This window comes from Lynx rufus, unplaced genomic scaffold (assembly GCF_022079265.1).
Source record: "Lynx rufus isolate CCGP_SWC_20201006 ecotype Redwood Valley unplaced genomic scaffold, mLynRuf1.p SCAF_4, whole genome shotgun sequence".
Taxonomy (NCBI): domain Eukaryota; kingdom Metazoa; phylum Chordata; class Mammalia; order Carnivora; family Felidae; genus Lynx; species Lynx rufus.
Genome location: NW_025814856.1, coordinates 117,425,721 through 117,444,994, shown reverse-complemented (window position 1 = coordinate 117,444,994; position 19,274 = coordinate 117,425,721). Strand labels below are relative to the sequence as shown.

Sequence of the window (19,274 nt, the reverse complement as noted above, 5' to 3'; positions counted from 1 at the left end):
GAGAGAGCCTCAACCATCCTGCAGAAGATGTGCATAACCCAGCTGGTGGGTCTGTGCACCTGCCCATTCTCCAGGATGGGTGAAGAATAATGAATGGGAAAAATGGAATGGCTGGTGTTTGCCATAAAAACAGGGTGCCAGACTCTTTGAAAAGCAAGCATTAAATATTAAAGGATAAAAATATGCATGGTATTAAAAGAAAGGACATGGAAAATAATGGACTTTGGAGTCTGCATGGCTGCAAAGCCCTATAAAAGTATTGAGTGATGGTTAGTAATTCAGCCTTGATAATTGACTTCTGTAGAAATCATGCTAAAGAGGAGTCTAAATAATTGATTAGACTTTTCCAGAAAGTAGACTTAATATTTAGTAAGTCCTCAGAAAAAAGAGTTAAGTCTGAAATGAATCCGGGTGCCCTCTTTCTTTTCTCTTTTTGTCCCCCTTCTTTCTTCTTGCAGTAGTGTGAGTGGTTATTGAAAAACACGCAGGGTGGTATCTAGCTTGATGTCTTTTGCTTCCTAGTTCCATTGTGTGTTACTGCATGTTACTGTGTTACTGCATGTGTCTTTCAAAGAACTGAGGACGATTACTATAAAAAGCAAAGGCTGCTGTCCTTTGTTCTGAGACATGCATGGGAGTCATGATGCTGGGTGTGCTCTGCTGTTTTCACAGGGACTCTGCTCTTGGAGAGGGATTTCCATCTGTTTTTGGAGCTGCCAGAACAGCAACAGACAGCACTTAGTGACATCCTCCAGGCGGTCCTGTTCGATGAAGAATTGCTTGTGGTCCTGGAACAAGTGGTAAGACCACAGACCTCTCAAGGCAGTGCTGCTTCTACCTGGGTTTTCAGGAGATGTGGACAGGCTAGACCTCTTGGGATGAGGCTGTGAGCTGGGATAAAATTGCATTTAAAATTTCCTCACTTCCTTTAAACCTTAAAGCTTCTCTTTTTCTTATTCCCAGATCCTTAGTTATCTAAATGCAGAAAGGTAGCTGATGTCAAGAATCGAAGTGCAGATTGGTTCCCTCGGGCTGTCATAGTAAATTACTACAAACTCTCTTGCAGTTCTGGAGGCCCGAAGTCTGAAGCTGAGAAGTCAGCAGGGCCTGCTTCCCCCACAGGCTCTAGGGGAGGATGCTTCCTTGCCTCTTCCAGCTTCTTGTGGCTCCTGATGCTCCTTGGCTTGTGGCCACACTGCTCCAGTCTCTACTCTGTCTTCCTATGCCCCTGTCTTCTGTGTTGATGTCTTCTCCTTTTCTGTCCCTTAAAGGACACTCACCATTGGATGTAGGACCCATTCCAGCCTAGGAGCATCTCATCTTGAGATCCTTATTTTAATTATATCTGCAAAGACTCTAATTCCAAATAAGGTCAAACTCTAAAGTTCCAGGTGAACATATATTTTGGGGGCCTCTATTCAGCCCCACTACAAGGGGGCTGTGTGGCAGAGTCCAATAGGTCAATTTATTCTATTTAGAATAGATTGAAAAGCAGGCCTTTGTATTTTTTTGGTTTGTAGCAGCAGGATTTTCTGGTTGAGTTCCTTAACTATTAGTTGTACAAATGGTAAAGGACACACCACCTGGCAACCTGCCAGACTTTGTACTCTCCTTCCTTAAGGGGGCTAGAGCAGATGATTTATATGATAGGTTTTTCTTTTCTTTTTTCTATTATTCAGAGATTTTGAACTCTGATTTTCTGATTCAATGCTTTTATGATTTCCAGAAGAGCATTCATGTTATTTTCCCCTCTTGAAATTGGACTGTACCAAAAGAGCTTGGCCACCGGTGGGGGACCCTATACTTGTAGAAAGAGTCTAACAGTCCAAGACATCTGGGTGTTCTGGGCGATGTGCAGCTCAGAGGAGGGTGTACGAGCCCCAGGAAGAACACACATGTTTCAAAAAGCCCCTGACTTATACTTCTTAGAATAGCTCCAAGAGGGAAATATCAGACCAGTAGTACATTTGGAAAGAACATCAGGTGTCCTGTCAAGTGCAGGAGAAACAAGCTTCCCAGGTAGTGGGGGTTGGTGGGCTCTTCTACGAATGCACCTGATGTAAAGGTGATGATGGAGGAGAGCTCACTCCTTACTAGCAGGGTCACCCACCTTCCAGCAGGTCCAATGCTCACGAATGGGGCTGCCCTGGGTCTAGCTGGGAATGTGGTTGGGGGCTGCTGTGCCAAGTTTAAAGCTGGATAACATGATGGGATAATGTTTTTATGTTCCCCTCCTTAGTGCTGTATGTAGTCACTTGTTCCTGATCTCTGGCACGACCTGACAGACCCTGCCCTGTCCTGGAAGGTTTTCCTGCATCCATTTTACCCTTGCTGTGAAAGAATAGTACCTGGGAAAGGCTGTTTACTCTTTTTATGAGGAAATCTAACCTGGCGGATTAGTAATTTAAAAACAGAAAGGAATTAGGGTTTTGCTTTACTTGGGAGATGGTGGAAGGGCAAGGGGTTGCGTGTCATGGGGCAGAGGCTCAGCTTGGCCTCTGGCTTTACTACATCCATCTCTTTTCTCTTCCTTATGCAGTGTGAGGACATATTAAGTGGCCTGTCACTCCCAATGGCAATACTGGGGAAGCTGAAGCCCCCACAGCAGCAGGACCTCATGGCTTTCCTGTGTCTGGTGGGGTACAGAATGCAGGGCAAGTGTCCAGGCCCAGAGGATGCAATCAGCAACCAGGAGCTCTTTTCTACAGCCTACTTCTTGGTCAGTGCACTAGCAGGTATGGAAAGAGAGAAAGAAAGTGCTGTTGTGGCTTTGAAATTGCTTTGCTTATTGTTGTGGAAGATGTGGTAAATATGGTTACTTCCCTTTCAGCAGTACAGGGAGGGTAAGTGAAAGGCTGAGGAAACTTATATCATCGCCATGAAAAGTCAAAGACTTGAGTGTGATGCCAGCTTCCTCTACTCTCTCTTTTCTCTTCCAAGGAGGGCTGTCTGCAGGCACATACCCTCAGCGGCACAGGAAGGCATCTCCTCAAACACAGCCTGTGATTCATACTTGAGCCCTGACACTGCTGCATGGAAGTGGCTTCCATCTGCCTACTGCTTTTTCCTCTAGTGTTTTGGTACTTCTGACCCTCATTGCAGACTTATTGGCCACCTTGTGCACATTTGGGCAGGGAGACTGTAGAGAGTATCCCAATGCACTAGGATGCTGGGCCCAGCAGCAACACAGCTTCCACGATGGTCCCGGGATGGCCCTTCTGGAGCACAGTGGTGCAGTGGTTATCTAGCAGTGGACCCTGCCCTGCCACTCCTCTATCACTCCCATCCAGGATTCACCATGCCGGAGGGTCTTGGGTATCAGAAGGTAGTCATCCTACGTAAGGAGGCTGGGCTTCCAGTTCCTTCTTGGAAAGGCAAGACCTGGCACAGCAGCCTAGGATCTCTGTCCCCACAACTTCCCTTCATGATGATATTAGTCGAGGTGTTGACTTCCTGATGCATTCATGGCTGCTCCCCAGCACCACAGACAAACAGAGGCCAAGGAGATTATCAGGTTTTAAAAAATTAATCAGACAGCTAGCTTGCTCTTGCTCTTGCTAGCTCTACATGCCAACGAATATATGTTACGTATATATGCTATGGATATATGCTGTGTTCTAAGTCATGGATACATGTTTTAACTAGGACAGGACATAAAATAGAGGCCTGTGGAACACTACTAGAGACCCTTCCTCCCTGATGTTAACATCAGTGTACTCGAGTCTTTCGATATAGCCATTCTATTAGGGGCTAATCTATTGGCCAGAGTTTTCCAGTTTGTGAAGGGCCTTTTTTTTTTTTTTTTTTTCACATGCCCTATTACTTATTGAAATATTTCTATCAATAGCCTAGTTCAGTGATGTGAAATATGCAGTATGTGGCTGAAATGGTGAATGCATCACAGTCCCCTTCTCCTTCAAACCTGGACAAAGTTTCAAATTCTCTGCAGCCTTGCACATAGGCAGCCACTGGGAGTTGACACATAACCTGAGACTTACTTGCTGTTTCTGACAACAAGTTGTCAGAACAACTGCTGTCAGTTGTTTTGGATGCTCAACCAACTGAGCCACCCAGATGCCCCTATCTCCTTCAAACCTGGACAAAGTTTCAAATTCTCTGCAGCCTTGCACATAGGCAGCCACTGGGAGTTGACACATAACCTGAGACTTACTTGCTGTTTCTGACAACAAGTTGTCAGAACAACTGCTGTCAGTTGTTTTGGATGCTCAACCGACTGAGCCACCCAGATGCCCCTATCAGTTCTAGTTTTTTGATGGGAGTTTTCTGGGTTTTCTAAACATAGTATAATGTCATTTGCAAAGAGTGAAAGTTTGACTTCTTCCTCACCAGTTTGAATGCCTTTTTTATTGTTGTCTGATTGCTGTGGCTAGGGCTTTTAGTACTATTATGTTTAATAAAAGTGGTGAGAGTACACATCTTATCTTGTTCCTGACCTTAGGGGAAGACTCTCAGTTTGTCCCCATTGAAGATGATGTTAGCTGTGGGTTTTTCATAAATGGCATTTATTATGTTAAGTTCCCTCTAAACCTACTTTGTTGAGGGTTATTATGATGAATAGATGTTGTACTTTGTCAAATGCTTTTTCAGTGTCTATTGAAGTGATCATTTGGTTCTTAGCTTTTCTCTTATTAAATTTTTTTTTTTTTTTTTTTGAGAAACAGACAGGGAGAGGGGCAGAGAGAGAGGAAGACACAGAATCTGAAGCAGGCTCCAGGCTCTGAACTGTCCGCATACAGCCCGACACAAAGCTTGAACTCATGAATCATGAGATCATGACCTGAGCTGGTCAGATCCTTAACCAACTTATCCTTTCTCTTATTGGTGTGATGTATCACATTGATTTGTGAATATTGAATCAACCTTGCAGCCCAGGAATAAATTGCATTTGGTCATGGTGAATGATTTTTTAAATGTATTGGGTTTGGGTTTGGTTTGCTAGTATTTTCTTGAGGATTTTAGAATCCATGTTCATCAGAGATAATGGCCTAAAATTCTGTTTTGTTTTGTTTTGTTTTGGTGTTTTCATCTGGTTTTGCTATCAGGATAACACTACTCTCATAGAATGAATTTGGAACTTTTTTCCTTCCTTTTTATCTTTTGGAATAGTTTGAGAAGCATAGTTAACTCTTCTTTAAATGTTTGGTAGAATTTGCCTGTGGAACCATCTGGTCCTGGACTTTGGTTTCTTGGGAGTTGTTTGATTACTGATTCAATTTCTTTGCTGGTAATCTATTCAAAGTTTCTATTTTTTTTTTCCCCTGTTTTGGTAGGTTATATGTTTCTAGGAATTTATCCATTTCTTCTAGGTTATCCAGTTTTTTGACATATAATTTTTTATACTACTCATATAGTTGTATTTCTGTGGTGTTTGTTATTTTTAATCTTTCATTTGTGACTTTATTTGGGTCCTTTCTCTTTTTTTCTTGATATGTCCAGCTAGAGGTTTATCAATTTTTTGTCCCCCTCCCCCCCAAAGAACCAGCTCCTGGTTTCATTGATCTTCCATTGTTGTCTTAGTTTCTATATCATTTATTTCTGTTCTAGTCTTTATTATTTCCTTCCCTCTGCTGGTTTTAGGTTTTGTTCTTTTTCTAGCTCCTTTAGGTATAAGATTGTGTATTTGACATTTTTGCTGTTGGGGCAGGCCTATATTGCTATACACTTTCCTCTTATGACTGCTTTTGCTGCATCCCAAAGGTTTTGGACCATCATGTTTTCATTTTCATTTGTTTCCATGTAATTTTTAATTTTGTCTCTAATTTCCTGGTTGACTCATTTATTGTTTAGTAGCATGTTATTTAACCTCCATGTATTTGTGGTGTTTCCAGATTTTTTCTTGTGGTTGACTTCTAGTTTCATAATGTTGTAGTCAGAAAAGCTGCATGGTATGACTGATCTTTTTAAGTTTGTTGAGGCTTGTTTGTGGTCTAATATGCGGTCTGTTCTGCAGAACGTTCCTTGTGCACTTGAAAAGAATGTGTATTATGCTGTTTTAGGAAGGAATGTTCTGAATATAACTGTTAAATCCATCTGGTCCAGTGTGTCACTCAAAGCCATCTTCTTGCTGATTTTCTGTTTAGATAATCTGTCCATTGATGTAAGTGGGGTGTTAAAGTCCCCTCCTGTTACTGTATTATTATAGATTAGTTATTTCCTTTATGTTTGTTATTAACTCCTTTATGTATTTGGGTGCTCCCATGTTGGATGCATAAATATTTCAATTTTTATGTCTTCTTGCTGGATGATGGCCTATTATTATATAGTGTCCTTCTTTGTCTCTTGTTACAGTCTTGTTTTAAAGTCTATTTTGTCCAATATAAGTATTGCTATACCAGCTTTCTTCTGACATCCTTTTGCATGATAAATGTGTCTCTATCCCCTCACTTTCAACCTGAAGGTGTCTTTAGGTCTAAAATAAGTCTTTTGTTGGGGTGCCTGGGTGGCTCAGTCGGTTAAGCATCTGCTGACTTAAGCTCAGGTCAAGATCTCACCATTCCCAAGTTGGAGTCCCACGTCGGGCTGTGTGCTGACAGCTCAGAGCCTAGAGCCTGTGTCAGATTCTGTGTCTCCCTCTCTCTCTGCCCCTCCCCTGCTTCCACTTTGTCTCTCTCTCTCAAAAATAAATACTAAAAAAAATTTTTTTTTTTTAAATAAGTCTCTTGTTGGCAGCATATAGATGGGTCTTATTTTTTAATCTACTCTGTTACTCTCTATCTTTTGATTGGAGCATTTAGTCCATTTATATTCCAAGATATTATTGATATGCATTTGTTGCCATTTTATTATTTGTTTCGTGGTTGTTTCTGAACATTTTCTCTGATCCTTTCTTGCTTTCAGGGTTTACTGGTTTTCTTTAGTGATATATTTGCATTTCTATCTCTTTATTCTTTGCCTCTTTACTAGTGCTTTTGGTTTGTGGTTACCATTAGGTGTGTACATAACATCTTCTGCATGTAGCAGAACATAACATAGCATAACATCTTCTGCATGTAAGTTGGTTACTTATGTTTGAACCCATTCATTACTCCTTCTTTCTCAATGTTTTAAGTACATGGTGTCATATTTTATGTCTTTTTTGTGAGTTCCTTGACTTTTTTCACAGAAATACTCATTTTTATTGCTTTTGTGTTTTTGACCTTCATACTGTTATTTTTTAATCTTTCCTTTCTAGTCAGAGTCCCCTTTAGTATTTCTTGCAGGGCTGGTTTAATGGTCATGAACTCCTTTAGTTTTTGCTTATCTGGGAAAATCTTTATCTCTCTTCTATTCTAATGATAGCCTTGCTGGACAGTGTTCTTGGCTGCTGATTTTTCCCACTCAGTACTTTGAATATATCCTGCCACTCCCTTCTGGCTTGGAAAGTTTCTGCTGAAAAATCCAGATAGCCTTATGGTGTTTTCTTTTGTATGTAACTGGTTACTTTGTCTTGCTGCTTTTATTCTTAAATTTTTATTTACCTATTTATTTGTTTGACAGAGTGCAAGCAAACAAGTGGGGGAAGGGCAGAGGGAGGGAGAGAGAATCTTAAATGGGCTCCATGCCCAGTGCAGAACCCAATACTGAGGCTTGCTCCCACAACCCTCAGATCATGACTTGAGCTGAAATCAAGAGTTGGATGCTTAAATGACTGAGCCACCCAGGTGCCCCTGTCTTTTAATATTTTTTCATTATCACTATATTTTGCCATTTTAATTACAGTATGTCTTGGTGTGCATCTGCTTTTGCTGATTTAGTTGGAGGTTCTCTGTGCCTCCCGAATCTGGATATCGGTTTCCTTCCCTGAATCAGGGTAATTTTCAGCTATTATTTCTTCAAATAAATTTTCTGGCTCCTTTTCTCTCTCTGCTTCTTCTGGAACTCCTATAATGTGAATGTCATTACATTTGATGGAGTCACTGAGTTTCCTAAGTCTATTCTTGTTTTGCATAATTATTTTTTCTCTTTTGTTCAGCTTGATTTCTTTCCATTACTGTCTTTTCTATCATTAATTGATTCCTGTGTTTTCTCCAGCCTGATATTCATTCCATCGAGAGTGTTTCTCATTTTGTTTATTGAGCCCTTTATCTCTGCTATGTTATTCCTTATCTCTGGGTTAATTGTCTCCCTAGTGTTCTCCACTCTTTTCTCAAGTCCTATGAGAATCCTTAGGGTCACAGCTTTAAATTCTTTACCAGGCATGGTACTATATATCTGTTTTTCTTAGAACTTCTGAGGTAGCCTTGTCTTTTCATTTGGGACAAAATGTCTTCTTATTTTGTCTAAGTCTCTGTGCCTGTTTCGTTGTTAGGAAAGCTAGCTACATCTTCTGTTCTTACCCTTAGGTAAGGGCTTTATGAAGAAGAGATCCTGTAGTGCTCTGCAGTGTAATGGCCCCTGTTCCCCAAGGCCTGGTGATTCCAGGAGTGTCTCTAATGTGTCCTGGCTACTTTATCCTTCAGACTAGTCTGCAGAGGCTCTCTTTGTCTGTTGTGGACAGAGTTTGGTCCTTGGCCTGAGCTGGTGTGTTTAACTAGGTGTGCTCTGATCTGCTTGTTAATGAGATCTATTGCTGCTGCCACTGGAACAGAGGCCTCACAAAACGTGTAAGTCAGGAGATGCAGTGTTGTCAGGAGTTTGGGGCCCTCTTCTGAAGGGGGGGCCTGCTGGGAATGGGGCAAGCATGACTGGAAAGTGTGGTTCTTGCAGAGCATGAAGCTAGGTATAATTGAGTTAAGTACCAAGTGTTGGCATTACACTTTTTAGAACTTTAAAATTTTTTTACATGTTTTTATTTATTTGTGTGAGAGAGAGAGACAGAATGCAAGCTGGGCAGGGGCAGAAAGGAAGGGAGACACAAAATCCAAAGCAGCCTCTAGGCCTTGAGCTGTCAGTACAGAGCCCAATGCAGAGCTGGAACTCATAAACCACAAGATAATGACCTGGGCTGAAGTTGGATGCTCAACCGACTGAGCCAGCCAGGTGCCCCTTGCCCTGGTTACTACAGGTGACTCTGCTTTTATGTTAATGGGAGGGGTAGGGGAAGGCATTTGCCAGTTCCTATGTTCTCAGAGGGGTCTCTCCATGAACACTGTCTCTCTAGAACATGCTCTCAGATGAGCAACTAACCTCCTCAGTGTGTGCCCCAAGACACTCTTCAGATTGCTATTTCATGCTGTATGTCTGCAGGCTATTTGGGGCTGCTCTTGAAGAGAAGGCAGGCGATGTCCTTTAAAAATCGGGGCTTTAAGCACCACTGGTTGCAAGAACTCAGGAAGTAAGTGCCCTTTTGCTTTCCAAGCCAATTGCTGTGGGGATTCATTTTTTCTGTGTGCTCCCCTGTGTTTCACCCTTCTCTGTGACCACTGCTCCTTCCATTCTGCGGTTGCCATGATCCATTTCTCTCTCAAGCCACAACTCTGGACTCTATCTTCTTGATGTGGCCTCTTCTCTACCTTTAGTTGTGGAGTTTATTCTGCCAGTCTTCAGATAGATTTCTGGCGTCCTTAGGATGATATGATAGTTGTCTAGTATTTGTGGGATGCAGCAAGCCTAGGTTCCTCCTACTCAGCTGCCATCTTCCCCTTCTTCTTCAAGTAGGCCTGTCATGGGAAAACTGGGGGTAGTAGGCAGCCAAGAACTCTCTCCATTTGTTACTGTCCCATGGGGCCCAGGATCTCAAGCCTGCTCACCACCAGAGCCAGGTGATCAAGAGGTATTCTCTGGCTGGCAGCCATAAAAACTAGAGCATCAGACCTGTGCAATGGCTCCCCTCCAGGCGATATTGGTGCTCTGGAGTGTGGTAGAAGAAGGATGCAAAGATGGTAAGCACTGGCAGCTATCTATCCTTACAGTGTACTCCAGCAGGCCTCTCCTGTGTTTGAGGTGTCTGCCCTTTAGATTGCTGCTTGTTTCTTTTTTAATGTTTGTTTTTGAATGACAGTGTGAGCAGGGAGTGGCACAGAGAGAGGGAAACACAGAATCCAAAACAGGCCCCAAGTTCTGAGTCTGGATGTGGGGCTCAAACCCATAAACTGTGAGATCATGACCTGAGCTGAAGTTGGATGCTTAGCTGACTGAGCCACACAGGCACCCCCAGATTGCTGCTTTAAGATAACAAGCCTGTTGCACAGAAAGTCTGGACACCTGTCAAAGGGCTGCCTTGGTGTAGGTAAGTCCATGTGCAAGGCTTTAATGAACCATTTCTCAGTTTGCTATAGCCTTGTGGGTCTCAAGGACATGAGCCCCATTGGCTTTCAAAGCTAGAGGTGTAAGGAGCTGGTTCCTGTGGTGCCTGTCTTAAAAATGTAGGGTTCAAACTCTTTGCTTTTCATAGAGAAGCTTTTAAGTTCTCTTCCAATTGTGGGTCACTGTGCCAAAGGTGGGGTTTATGGTGACTTTGTGGCTCAGCCTTTCTTACCTGCTTCAATGTGGGATGTTCCTTGCTTGCCAGATGTGTAGGAGTTGCTCTGGTGGTTGTGGGTTTTTTTTCAGAGGATATTGTTCCATATGTAGCTGGAGATTTGGGGCACCACAGGAAGAGGTGGGTTCAGGATCTTCCTACATTGCACCTTGAACCAGTCTCTTCATGCTTAACTTATCCAGCATCTTGCCTGTGTCTGGAACTCTTCCTCAACCACTTTGTGACCTTAAGTGTGAACTCCTCAGGTCTCATTTGTAAAGAGTCAGAATACAGAAGAGCAGTCAAAATAAATCATTTCAACTCAAGAAATACTGAAGAGGCCTCTTATGTGTTGTAGGCACTGCTAGATGCTGAGATAGGGGAAGATAATCATCTGCACCCACAGGGAAGTTAAAGTGGTAAAATTAGTTGGTATGGTTTGTAAAGCAGATGCTGTTATTTCATCCTTCTCTCCTTACCACCATTGCTCAAAATAGTGAATGACTATCCTCCTAACCTGGAACTAAAGTATTTCTAAGAATAAGGGAGAGTGGATGATGACTACATGGGACTCAGGAGCCAGAAAAGTGAGGGAATGGAAGCATAAACACGGGAGATGACGTGTGACAGTGGCTCGGCCAGGACATGATCATGTTCCAGGTGACTTTGTCACTGCCCTTCCCGGTCCTGTGATCTTTCCACCTGGGGTCATATATTTACCAGCTGCATCTTCCTGATTTGGGATAAGGGCCTGCTTGATAATTCATGGACTGTGGACCCTCTCTGTGGGCAAATGCACACACAACATTTAAATGCAATTTTAGGGGGTTCTCAAGAGGGAGAACTGCCTTATCTTCCTAGCAGCATTTCTGTCTTAGAAATGGGCTATATTTCATTGTACTCTGCTGGGCCACAGCCTTGGTGACATATTGCTATTTATAAATAAGGCTGCTAACGAATGCAGGAAATGGAGGGAGTTCATGAGTGGTCCCTGGACCAGATGATGCAACAGGTGACTCATTTCTCTCTTTGCCTTTCCAGTTCAAAGGTTATAGCCTGAGGGATTTGGGTTCTCTTAGAACTGCGTCTGTTTTTATCCTGGTTGGTATTTAAAATCCATTTTGAATAACATTGATGTGGATTTCCTTTTCCTGGGACTTGGCAGGGCCCTTCCAGTGTAGCCCTCAGCCTCATCACAGCCCTGTACCAACTCATTGTGCCATTGGTGCCCCTTGTGTCAAGCTAGTGTGGGTGGCTGGGGGGGCTCTGCAGTGCCACCCCTTTATCCAGCCATGTTGCATTTTTCTCCCCAAAATGACTAGTGACCTGAGTGGAAGGAACCCTTCACAGTTTACTTGGTTCTCTGGCATATGCAGAAACAAAACTATGGTCAAATGAGGAAACATGCTCAGAGAGGTATACCCAAAGTCCTACCCTAAATATGTAGCAGAGCTCAAACACAGCTCTTATCACCAAATCTTAGGTTCTACTTTTTTTTTTTTTTTTTTTTTTGGGTGAAAAAATTTAGATTTAGCCAGCTGGATTCCATGTAGATGATCTCAATTTCATTGGCAATAGTCAAAGCATCATAGTGAGGAGCCAGTTGAACATATGCTGCCTTCTCTCCATTGGGCCTGATGGAGGTGTTGATCTTGGCCACATCAATGTCATACAGCTGCTTCACAGCCTGTTTTATCTGGTGCTTGTTGGCTTTGACCTCCATAATGAACACAAGTGTGTTATTCTCTTCTGTTTCCTTCATGGCTGACTCAAGATTAGGGGGAACTTGATGATGGCATAGTGGTCAAGTGGGTTTCTCCTGGTCGGGGGGCACTCTTTTGAGGGTATTTGGGCTGCCTTTGGAGACACAGTGTCTTGGCCTGTTGGATGGTAGGTGACGTAGATTTGTGTGTGTGTGTGTGATTTCAGCACCCTTTTCTTGGCCTTCAAAGCCTTTGCTTTGGCTTTGGGAGGGGCACAAGCTTCCTTCTTCACCTTTGTTGTCTTTAAGAAAAGGTAGGTTCTACTTTTCTACATAAATTTGCTTTTCCTTGAGTCTGTACAGTTCTTCCTGATTGGCAAATTGAATGTCAAGGACTATCCTCTAGTGAACACAGAGCTGGTTACCTGGTTCCCACCTAAAAGGCCTTTGCTGCCTCTTTAGCACCTTTCATTTTTTCAGTAATTACTGAGACTGAGCATGTTCTCTGCCTGGCTGATGGGAGAGCACTAAAGTATAAATTAGGTACAATTCAGGGGCTGGCCTGTTCCCATGGGTTTTTTGGACAGTGACTGATGTTTGTCTCCTGCAGAAATGCCAGACAATGCAGCGGTTCTGCTGGGTGCTTGCTGTAAACTCCAGATTATTCCTGCGCTGTGTCACTTGGTAAGAAACCTCTCAGATGGGACCTGGGGATGGGCACCCGACAACTGATAAAACACCTTTAGGATTTCTCATCCATAACAGCCCTTCAAGATAGGTTAAACAGATGTTATTAACTCCACTTTTTTTTTGTATCACACTGTCCACATCACACCACACACCCTACCCTATGGGAAGACTGAGATCGAGAGGAAAAGGATTTGTACAAAGAACTTGTTAGCAGGGTAGGACTCTCAACTTTGCCGTTAGATTCCAAATCTCATGTTTTTCCCAGTGTTTGGAGAATTTTGGTCAAGGTTTGGTTGCAACATTGCAGGGAAGGAACCTGACACCATTTGGCAGGGTTATGGTTAGGCCAGTTGGATACAGCTCTGCCTCAAATTCACCAGGAAGGTATTTAAGAGGAGACTGGTCTCAGAGTTAGGTAGTGATGACCTTAGCCCTGGAGAGTCAAGATTAAGCCTTACCTTTTTAAGTTACAAATTGGGTCATTAATAGAAGGAACCATCAATACACTGCCCAGAAGTCACTCGAATGGGGCAAGTGTTGCTCAACCTGGGGCAGAGAACAAAAGCATACCAGGCTAGATTATTTTAAGGTCTGGTTACTTACAAAGAGTCAAAACAAACATGCTTTGTAGGCTAAAAAATCCAAAGCTCAGAGCTCTGCTCCCAGATCTGGGAAGTAGGTATTGAGATTAAGTGCCTGGACGGGACCCTGAAATTTGTTATCCATCTAGCCTGAGAACTTGGAGCACCATGCTTAGTGCCTTGGGTACTTCTCTGAATAGCAAAGACATCTGAACAAGGGCATTGTTCCAAGGAACAGTTTACAGCCCATTCACAACTGAAAGCAGTTTCTACCCACTGGTGGAGGAATTCTGGGTTCTTGTACTGTGACCACAAAAACTGAACTACTTGAAAACGTGCCAGCATGTTTGTTCTGGGGTCAGCTAAGGGTAAAGGCTGGTGGTGTAGTTATGAAAACAGTATCATCTATTTGTCTGTAATGATGAGCATAGCAGTAACTTTGCACTTAGCATTTCCCAGGGTCCTAAGATTTACAAAATTATCTACTGCATTCAGGAAATACTTCCTGAATTGTGTGTATATTACTGCAAGACCACATTAGCTAATTCCCTTTCCCAACAAATTCATACTTCATTGTCATCTTCCTTGTAGTCTGCGTTAGATCTGGTCATCCAAGTTCTGCTTTGTTGGTCTAAAGGTAGCCACATTTAGGGTTCTAGAATGGCTGGTATTCTACAGTGGCACAAAAGCCCACAGAGTCATTTGTGTGGTTTTTGGGAGCTGTTCAACACAGACAAAGAATTTTTCTTTTGAAGAATTTCCTGGGTATCTTCACATAATCTGCCCTAGATACTGCAGCAACGCTAAAGACAATGAGGCTCCTGCCTTCTGAACGAATTTGGGTATTGTGTTTCTTATAGGGATTTACTTAGAACAGGGTACAAAATTCTACCTGTATTCCTGTCTTCTCTTATCTGGTGGCCAGAATAACTTTGAGAGCCTTTCAGAAGGGCTTTGGGAAGAACGGCATCAGATACACTAATGTGTTTGCCAAACCGGGAAGAAGGTGAGTTAGAGACTGCTAATTCTGCGCCTGCCCCCACCCTTTGGGTGACTGTAATCTTTTATACCTAGAAGGGTCTCTGGACCCATGGGCCCGGCAGATATTCAGAGTAGGAAGCTGGATGCTGCTCAGCCCCTGTCCACTAGACTCCAGACACAGCCTGCTAGAGGCAGTCTTGAGGCTGTGCCAGTAGAGCTCATTCTTGAATCGCTGGGATGTGGTGCTCAAAGAGCAAGCCTGGTCCACTCTGAAGTCAAACAGAGTTGATGGTCTTGACCAAAAGCTGATGTTAAGCCTGTGGTAATTACTTTTATCAAATGCGTGCTGCACTTCTGCCACTGGGGCAAGTTTTAGTAAGGTTATCATTGCTCAGGACATTTCTGGAAATTTTTTGGATTCCCTTCATTTTTTATTTTAAATTTTACTCTCTACATTAATTGGATCTGGTTTTCAATGCCTGTGTAAAAATCTGAGAACTTGCAATTAGAGCAGCAGCTGAAGTGAACTCTCATTCAGCACATTGAGGGCCCTATGTTCTATGACAGACCAGCCTCCTAAAAAGCTTAGATTTTAGAAAACAGACTAAACAGTGACTATCTTCAGAAAGACAGTAGGGTAATAGTCGTTGGGATATGGGGGTGGAGGGAAGATCAGGAAAGGCTGTTCTGACGTGGCATTTCAATGGACCATGAGAGAGGAGAAGAAAAGGTCTATGTGGAACTCTAGAGGAATCCCAGGTAGAAGGAATAGCAAAAGAAAGGTTCTTGAGGCAGGAAGCATAACTAAACTGTGGTACTTATCCCTTTGAGGAGATCAAGCAGCTGTATAGGAAATTCTAATATCATTAAACAATACATACTGTGTGTATGGGAAAGTTACATTCTGAACTTCGTAATCTCCTGAAGTTAAGGAATCTAGGAGAAGATACAGAGTTCAGAGAGTAGAAGGACTGTCAGAACTGCAGGCAAATTGGAAAACTCAGGCATAAGGTCAGGGCCCAGGTCACATAAATCTTGTTATTTGTTACATCTTAAGGGTGCTCCTTTTGAGGAATGTAAAAAACTATTTTTTCTCTGTGGATTTTCTATAACATTTTAAGTGAATTTGCTTAAACATGTCATTTCAGTTTCATGGTCTCTCGGCTGATGGAGTATCTGATCTTAAAAACCCAATCTTGGCTCCTCTGAAGGATCTAGAAAGGTTTGGCGTCGCACAGCGTTTGTTTGCCACAGTCAACGTGAACCTGGAGAGACTGCCGTCATCCATAAAAGTTGTCACCGAGGAGGACCCCAACACTGTCCCACGAATTCTTTATATAAGCCTCAGTGGGCTCTGTGCTTTACGCAGAGCACATTAATAACATGTGAATTAGAAGTACAAGACCATCAAAGTTAGGTATTTTTCAGAATTGTTAAGATACTACTGAGTTTAGCTACCAAGAGGCCCAGTGTCTAAGGTAACTCCAGCACCCACAGGGTTGAGAACTCTAAGCTGTTGTTTAGTTAAAATCCTCTTCTACAGCGAGATAGGTCCATCTATCACTTTCTTTCATAAACAAAGATAGCTGAGTCTATAGAACATGTGCTGATTGAGGAAATGAACTGTAAATACCACTACAGTATACATATTCCTCTGCTGAATAAAATTAAAATGATCTCATAGCAGGACACCCTTCCTTAGGGGTCTAGCTATATACATTTCATTTTTGTCATGCTTTGACTAACATACCAATTCTAGGTCTAGAACAATGCTGATTTCCTATGCATTCTGGATGTTTAATTTGTAAAATACTACATATTTTAATTCTGTCTTGACATTCTTCTATAAAAATGCATGGAATGTCTCTTTAGTGCCCTTGATTCCATTGCTAATATCCACTGGGGACCTGAAATCCCTTCTTTCCCTTAGTAAAAAGTAGCTAGGACCTCCTGCCAGAGGTCTGACTTTAGGAGCAGGGAGGATGAGAAGTCGCAGTTGTTGAAGAGAAACATGTTACTCAGCATGCATATATATATATATATACACATATATACATATATATATAAATAACCTTGTCATCTACTCGAATGTTAAAATGGAAGAGATGAAGCAAACAACGCTTTCATTGCTTCAGTCAAAAATGAGACTAAATCTTAGGACGCATGAGGAAAAAAACTGCACATTGTGTGGCAACAACAAAAAAAGCACCTTAAAGGAATCTGCAGAAATGGAAATAGTTGCGCTACAGCTATGGCACTATACATTGCCTTTCTGGCTTTCTGAAATAAACTTTTATAAACAACAAACTGAGGACAGATTGTGTAAGAAGAATCTACTTGTATAAAAAATAGATACACATGTACCACAGTGCAACGGGAGCTTCCTTTAAGAGTCCACAAGAAGGGGCACCTGAGTGGCTCAGTCAGTTAAGCATCTAACATCGGCTCAGGTCATGATCTCCCGGTTCATGAGTTCAAGCCCCACATTGGGCTCTGGGCTGACAGCTCAGAATCAAGAGCATGCTTCGGATTCTGTCTCCCACTGCCTGTCCCTCCGCCATTTGCACTGTGCCTTTCCATTGTCTCAAAAATAAATAAACATTAAAAAAGCCCACAAGAAACCTGACAGTGGCTCCTTGGGGGAAGAGAGAGGAGTTAGAAGTTGGGGCAAGGCTAGGGGAGTTACCCTTCTGTTCCTGTTAGAATTTTGTATGCATGAGCCTCTAAGTTGAAATGAACCAACTAACACCACCCCAAAGCAACAAAAACTAAAGATGCCATCCCAGGATGTGCCTATACTGCTACAGGTGTTCCTAGCCACCCTGCCACCCCCCAGTTACTGCCATTCCTTAGCAGACCCCAATGTAATGTTGTGGACAAAGTAGTGCTGGGCCTCCAAAAGGCTCTTCTAACTGGAATCTTCATCACTACATATAATTATTAACTGTAAATGTACCTTTATTTACTGCTTGAGATCAAGAACTATTAAAAATAGTTACATTTGGAAACAAGTTCCAGTAGACTAGATCACCTAGAAAACAGAAAATAGGGTAATACTTCTGAAGAGGCCAGCCACCTTCACTCAGATGTTTCCATGACCACTCCTCTTTCCTAAGTGGGTGCAGAAAGAAACACATTAGCTAGTGTGGTATGGCCCTGGAACAGTCCCTCAGAGGGGTCCAGAATGTAATAATCCTTGGAACCTGTGAACATGTTACCTTACATGCCAAAAAGGGACTTGACAGGTGTTTTTCAGGTTACAGACCTTAAGATGGACAGATTATCTGGGTGGGCCCTTAAAAGAAAAAAGGCAGAAGAGTCAGAGAGATACTTGGCCAAAGAAAATGCAGGAAAGATGTGGCATAAGACTCAGTGCTGTTGCTAGCTCTGGAACAGGAGAGGTCAGTTCAAAAACAAGAGTGCAGTCCACCTGACAGCCAGGAAGGAAGAGGGGACCTGAGTTCTACAACACCATGGAACTGAAGTCCGCCAACAACCCACAGGAGCCTGGAAGCAGATTCTCTCTCCAGCAGTAAGAGCCAGGGCAGGCCCTGGGAAACGTCTCAATTTTAGTTTGGCGAGACCCATGTTGGATTTCCATCCTACAGAACTAAGTCTGTGTTTTAAGCTGCTAAATTTGTGGTAATATTTTTACTGCAGTGGTAGAATACTGGCAGCGTAAGATGAAAGAATGAACGATAGAAGTGAGAAGTACACTGGACTAGCAGTTTCTGAAGTACAAGGTAGGGAATCCCAGAAACTTGCTTGAGAAAGAGTTGCAAAGTACCTTTTCTGGAAGCAGGCTTCATGCACTCACCCACAGTCATGCGTCTACCTCTTGGGCAGCCTGGCAGGTCCACCTCCCTTTTCCACCGCAGGCCTCAAGGGTGAGCTGTGTGCCCCAGCAGGCGTTGTCTTTCCCACCGGGGCTTCTCTTGCTTGGCTGGTCCTAGCATCTCACGCTATCTAAGCACAAAGGCCTTTTCTTGATCCTATATTTTAATCTTCCCTGTGTCTGCAGTTTCTTTTTCCTTGAGTACATCACCTTTGAAAGCCACCAAATCACTTGGGCTGGGACAAAGGAAACAACAGTTAGGGTTTCCTTGTTAAAGAAGAGAAGCAGGTGAAAAATTTATATATTTATTTTGGTGAGAAAAACAATGTTATTACAGGCTTTTTACAAAGATTATTAGCATTTAAAAGTAATTACCAAAGCTAATCTGATATCCTCTGTATTACCTCTAAACCTTAATTCTACCTATAAATGAAACACTGCATTGTTTGCAATATTAAATATTTATTTTTATATATACAAAAATAGTTTACCTGGAATATACAATCTCCCATGTTTGGACAGGATATGGAAATATGCAAAAAAAATTTATAGGGACAGTTTCTGAAAACTCAATACTTAATTGTACTGCAGGAAAATTTTATTTATACAAGGACAGCAGTAATGTTTCTTTTACACAGGAATAATACAATTACTTGGAAAGCAGCAGCAATCCAATTTTATTTTTAAACTTTTTCATTAGAAAACTTAAGCAGCTTGTTCAGCTTTTATTTTTAGGTTGCTAACAAGCATTTTGTCTTCTGTTAAAAAAAAAAAAAGTTCTACAACCATTTCAAAGACTAGAGGTTAAAAACAGCATGCATTTGTGTTCAAAATAGAGATATACCAAACTGAAATGGGGAGGGGGACCCCAAAGCAAGGTTTTCACATCAAATACTCACCATGGGCTCTAACAGAACTCAACATGCAGAAAACTACACTTGTTTTGCTGAACCCTAGTGCTCATTCTTCTCCAGCAAAACCCTAGATCCCACTTCCTTAAAAGTCAACATTACCAAAGAAACAGCAGTTGGTTGTTCTTTTTCAAAGAGGACACACAACCAAAAGGAATATTTATCTTATATTTCA

The 19,274-nt window shown here is 42.3% G+C and overlaps 1 protein-coding gene across 1 annotated transcript in view; it reads left to right on the top strand.

The window, feature by feature from the left end:
* The window catches only part of GSDME (gasdermin E), a 56,167-nt gene extending 39,341 nt beyond the window's left edge, over window positions 1-16,826 (top strand). The window contains exons 6-9 of the mRNA XM_047096248.1: window positions 673-800; window positions 2,540-2,735; window positions 12,712-12,785; window positions 15,502-16,826. Of these exons, the coding sequence (XP_046952204.1) occupies window positions 673-800; window positions 2,540-2,735; window positions 12,712-12,785; window positions 15,502-15,732 (629 nt within the window). The 3' untranslated portion in view covers window positions 15,733-16,826. The remainder of the gene's footprint in view (window positions 1-672; window positions 801-2,539; window positions 2,736-12,711; window positions 12,786-15,501) is intronic.
* The last annotated feature ends 2,448 nt before the right edge of the window (window positions 16,827-19,274 follow it).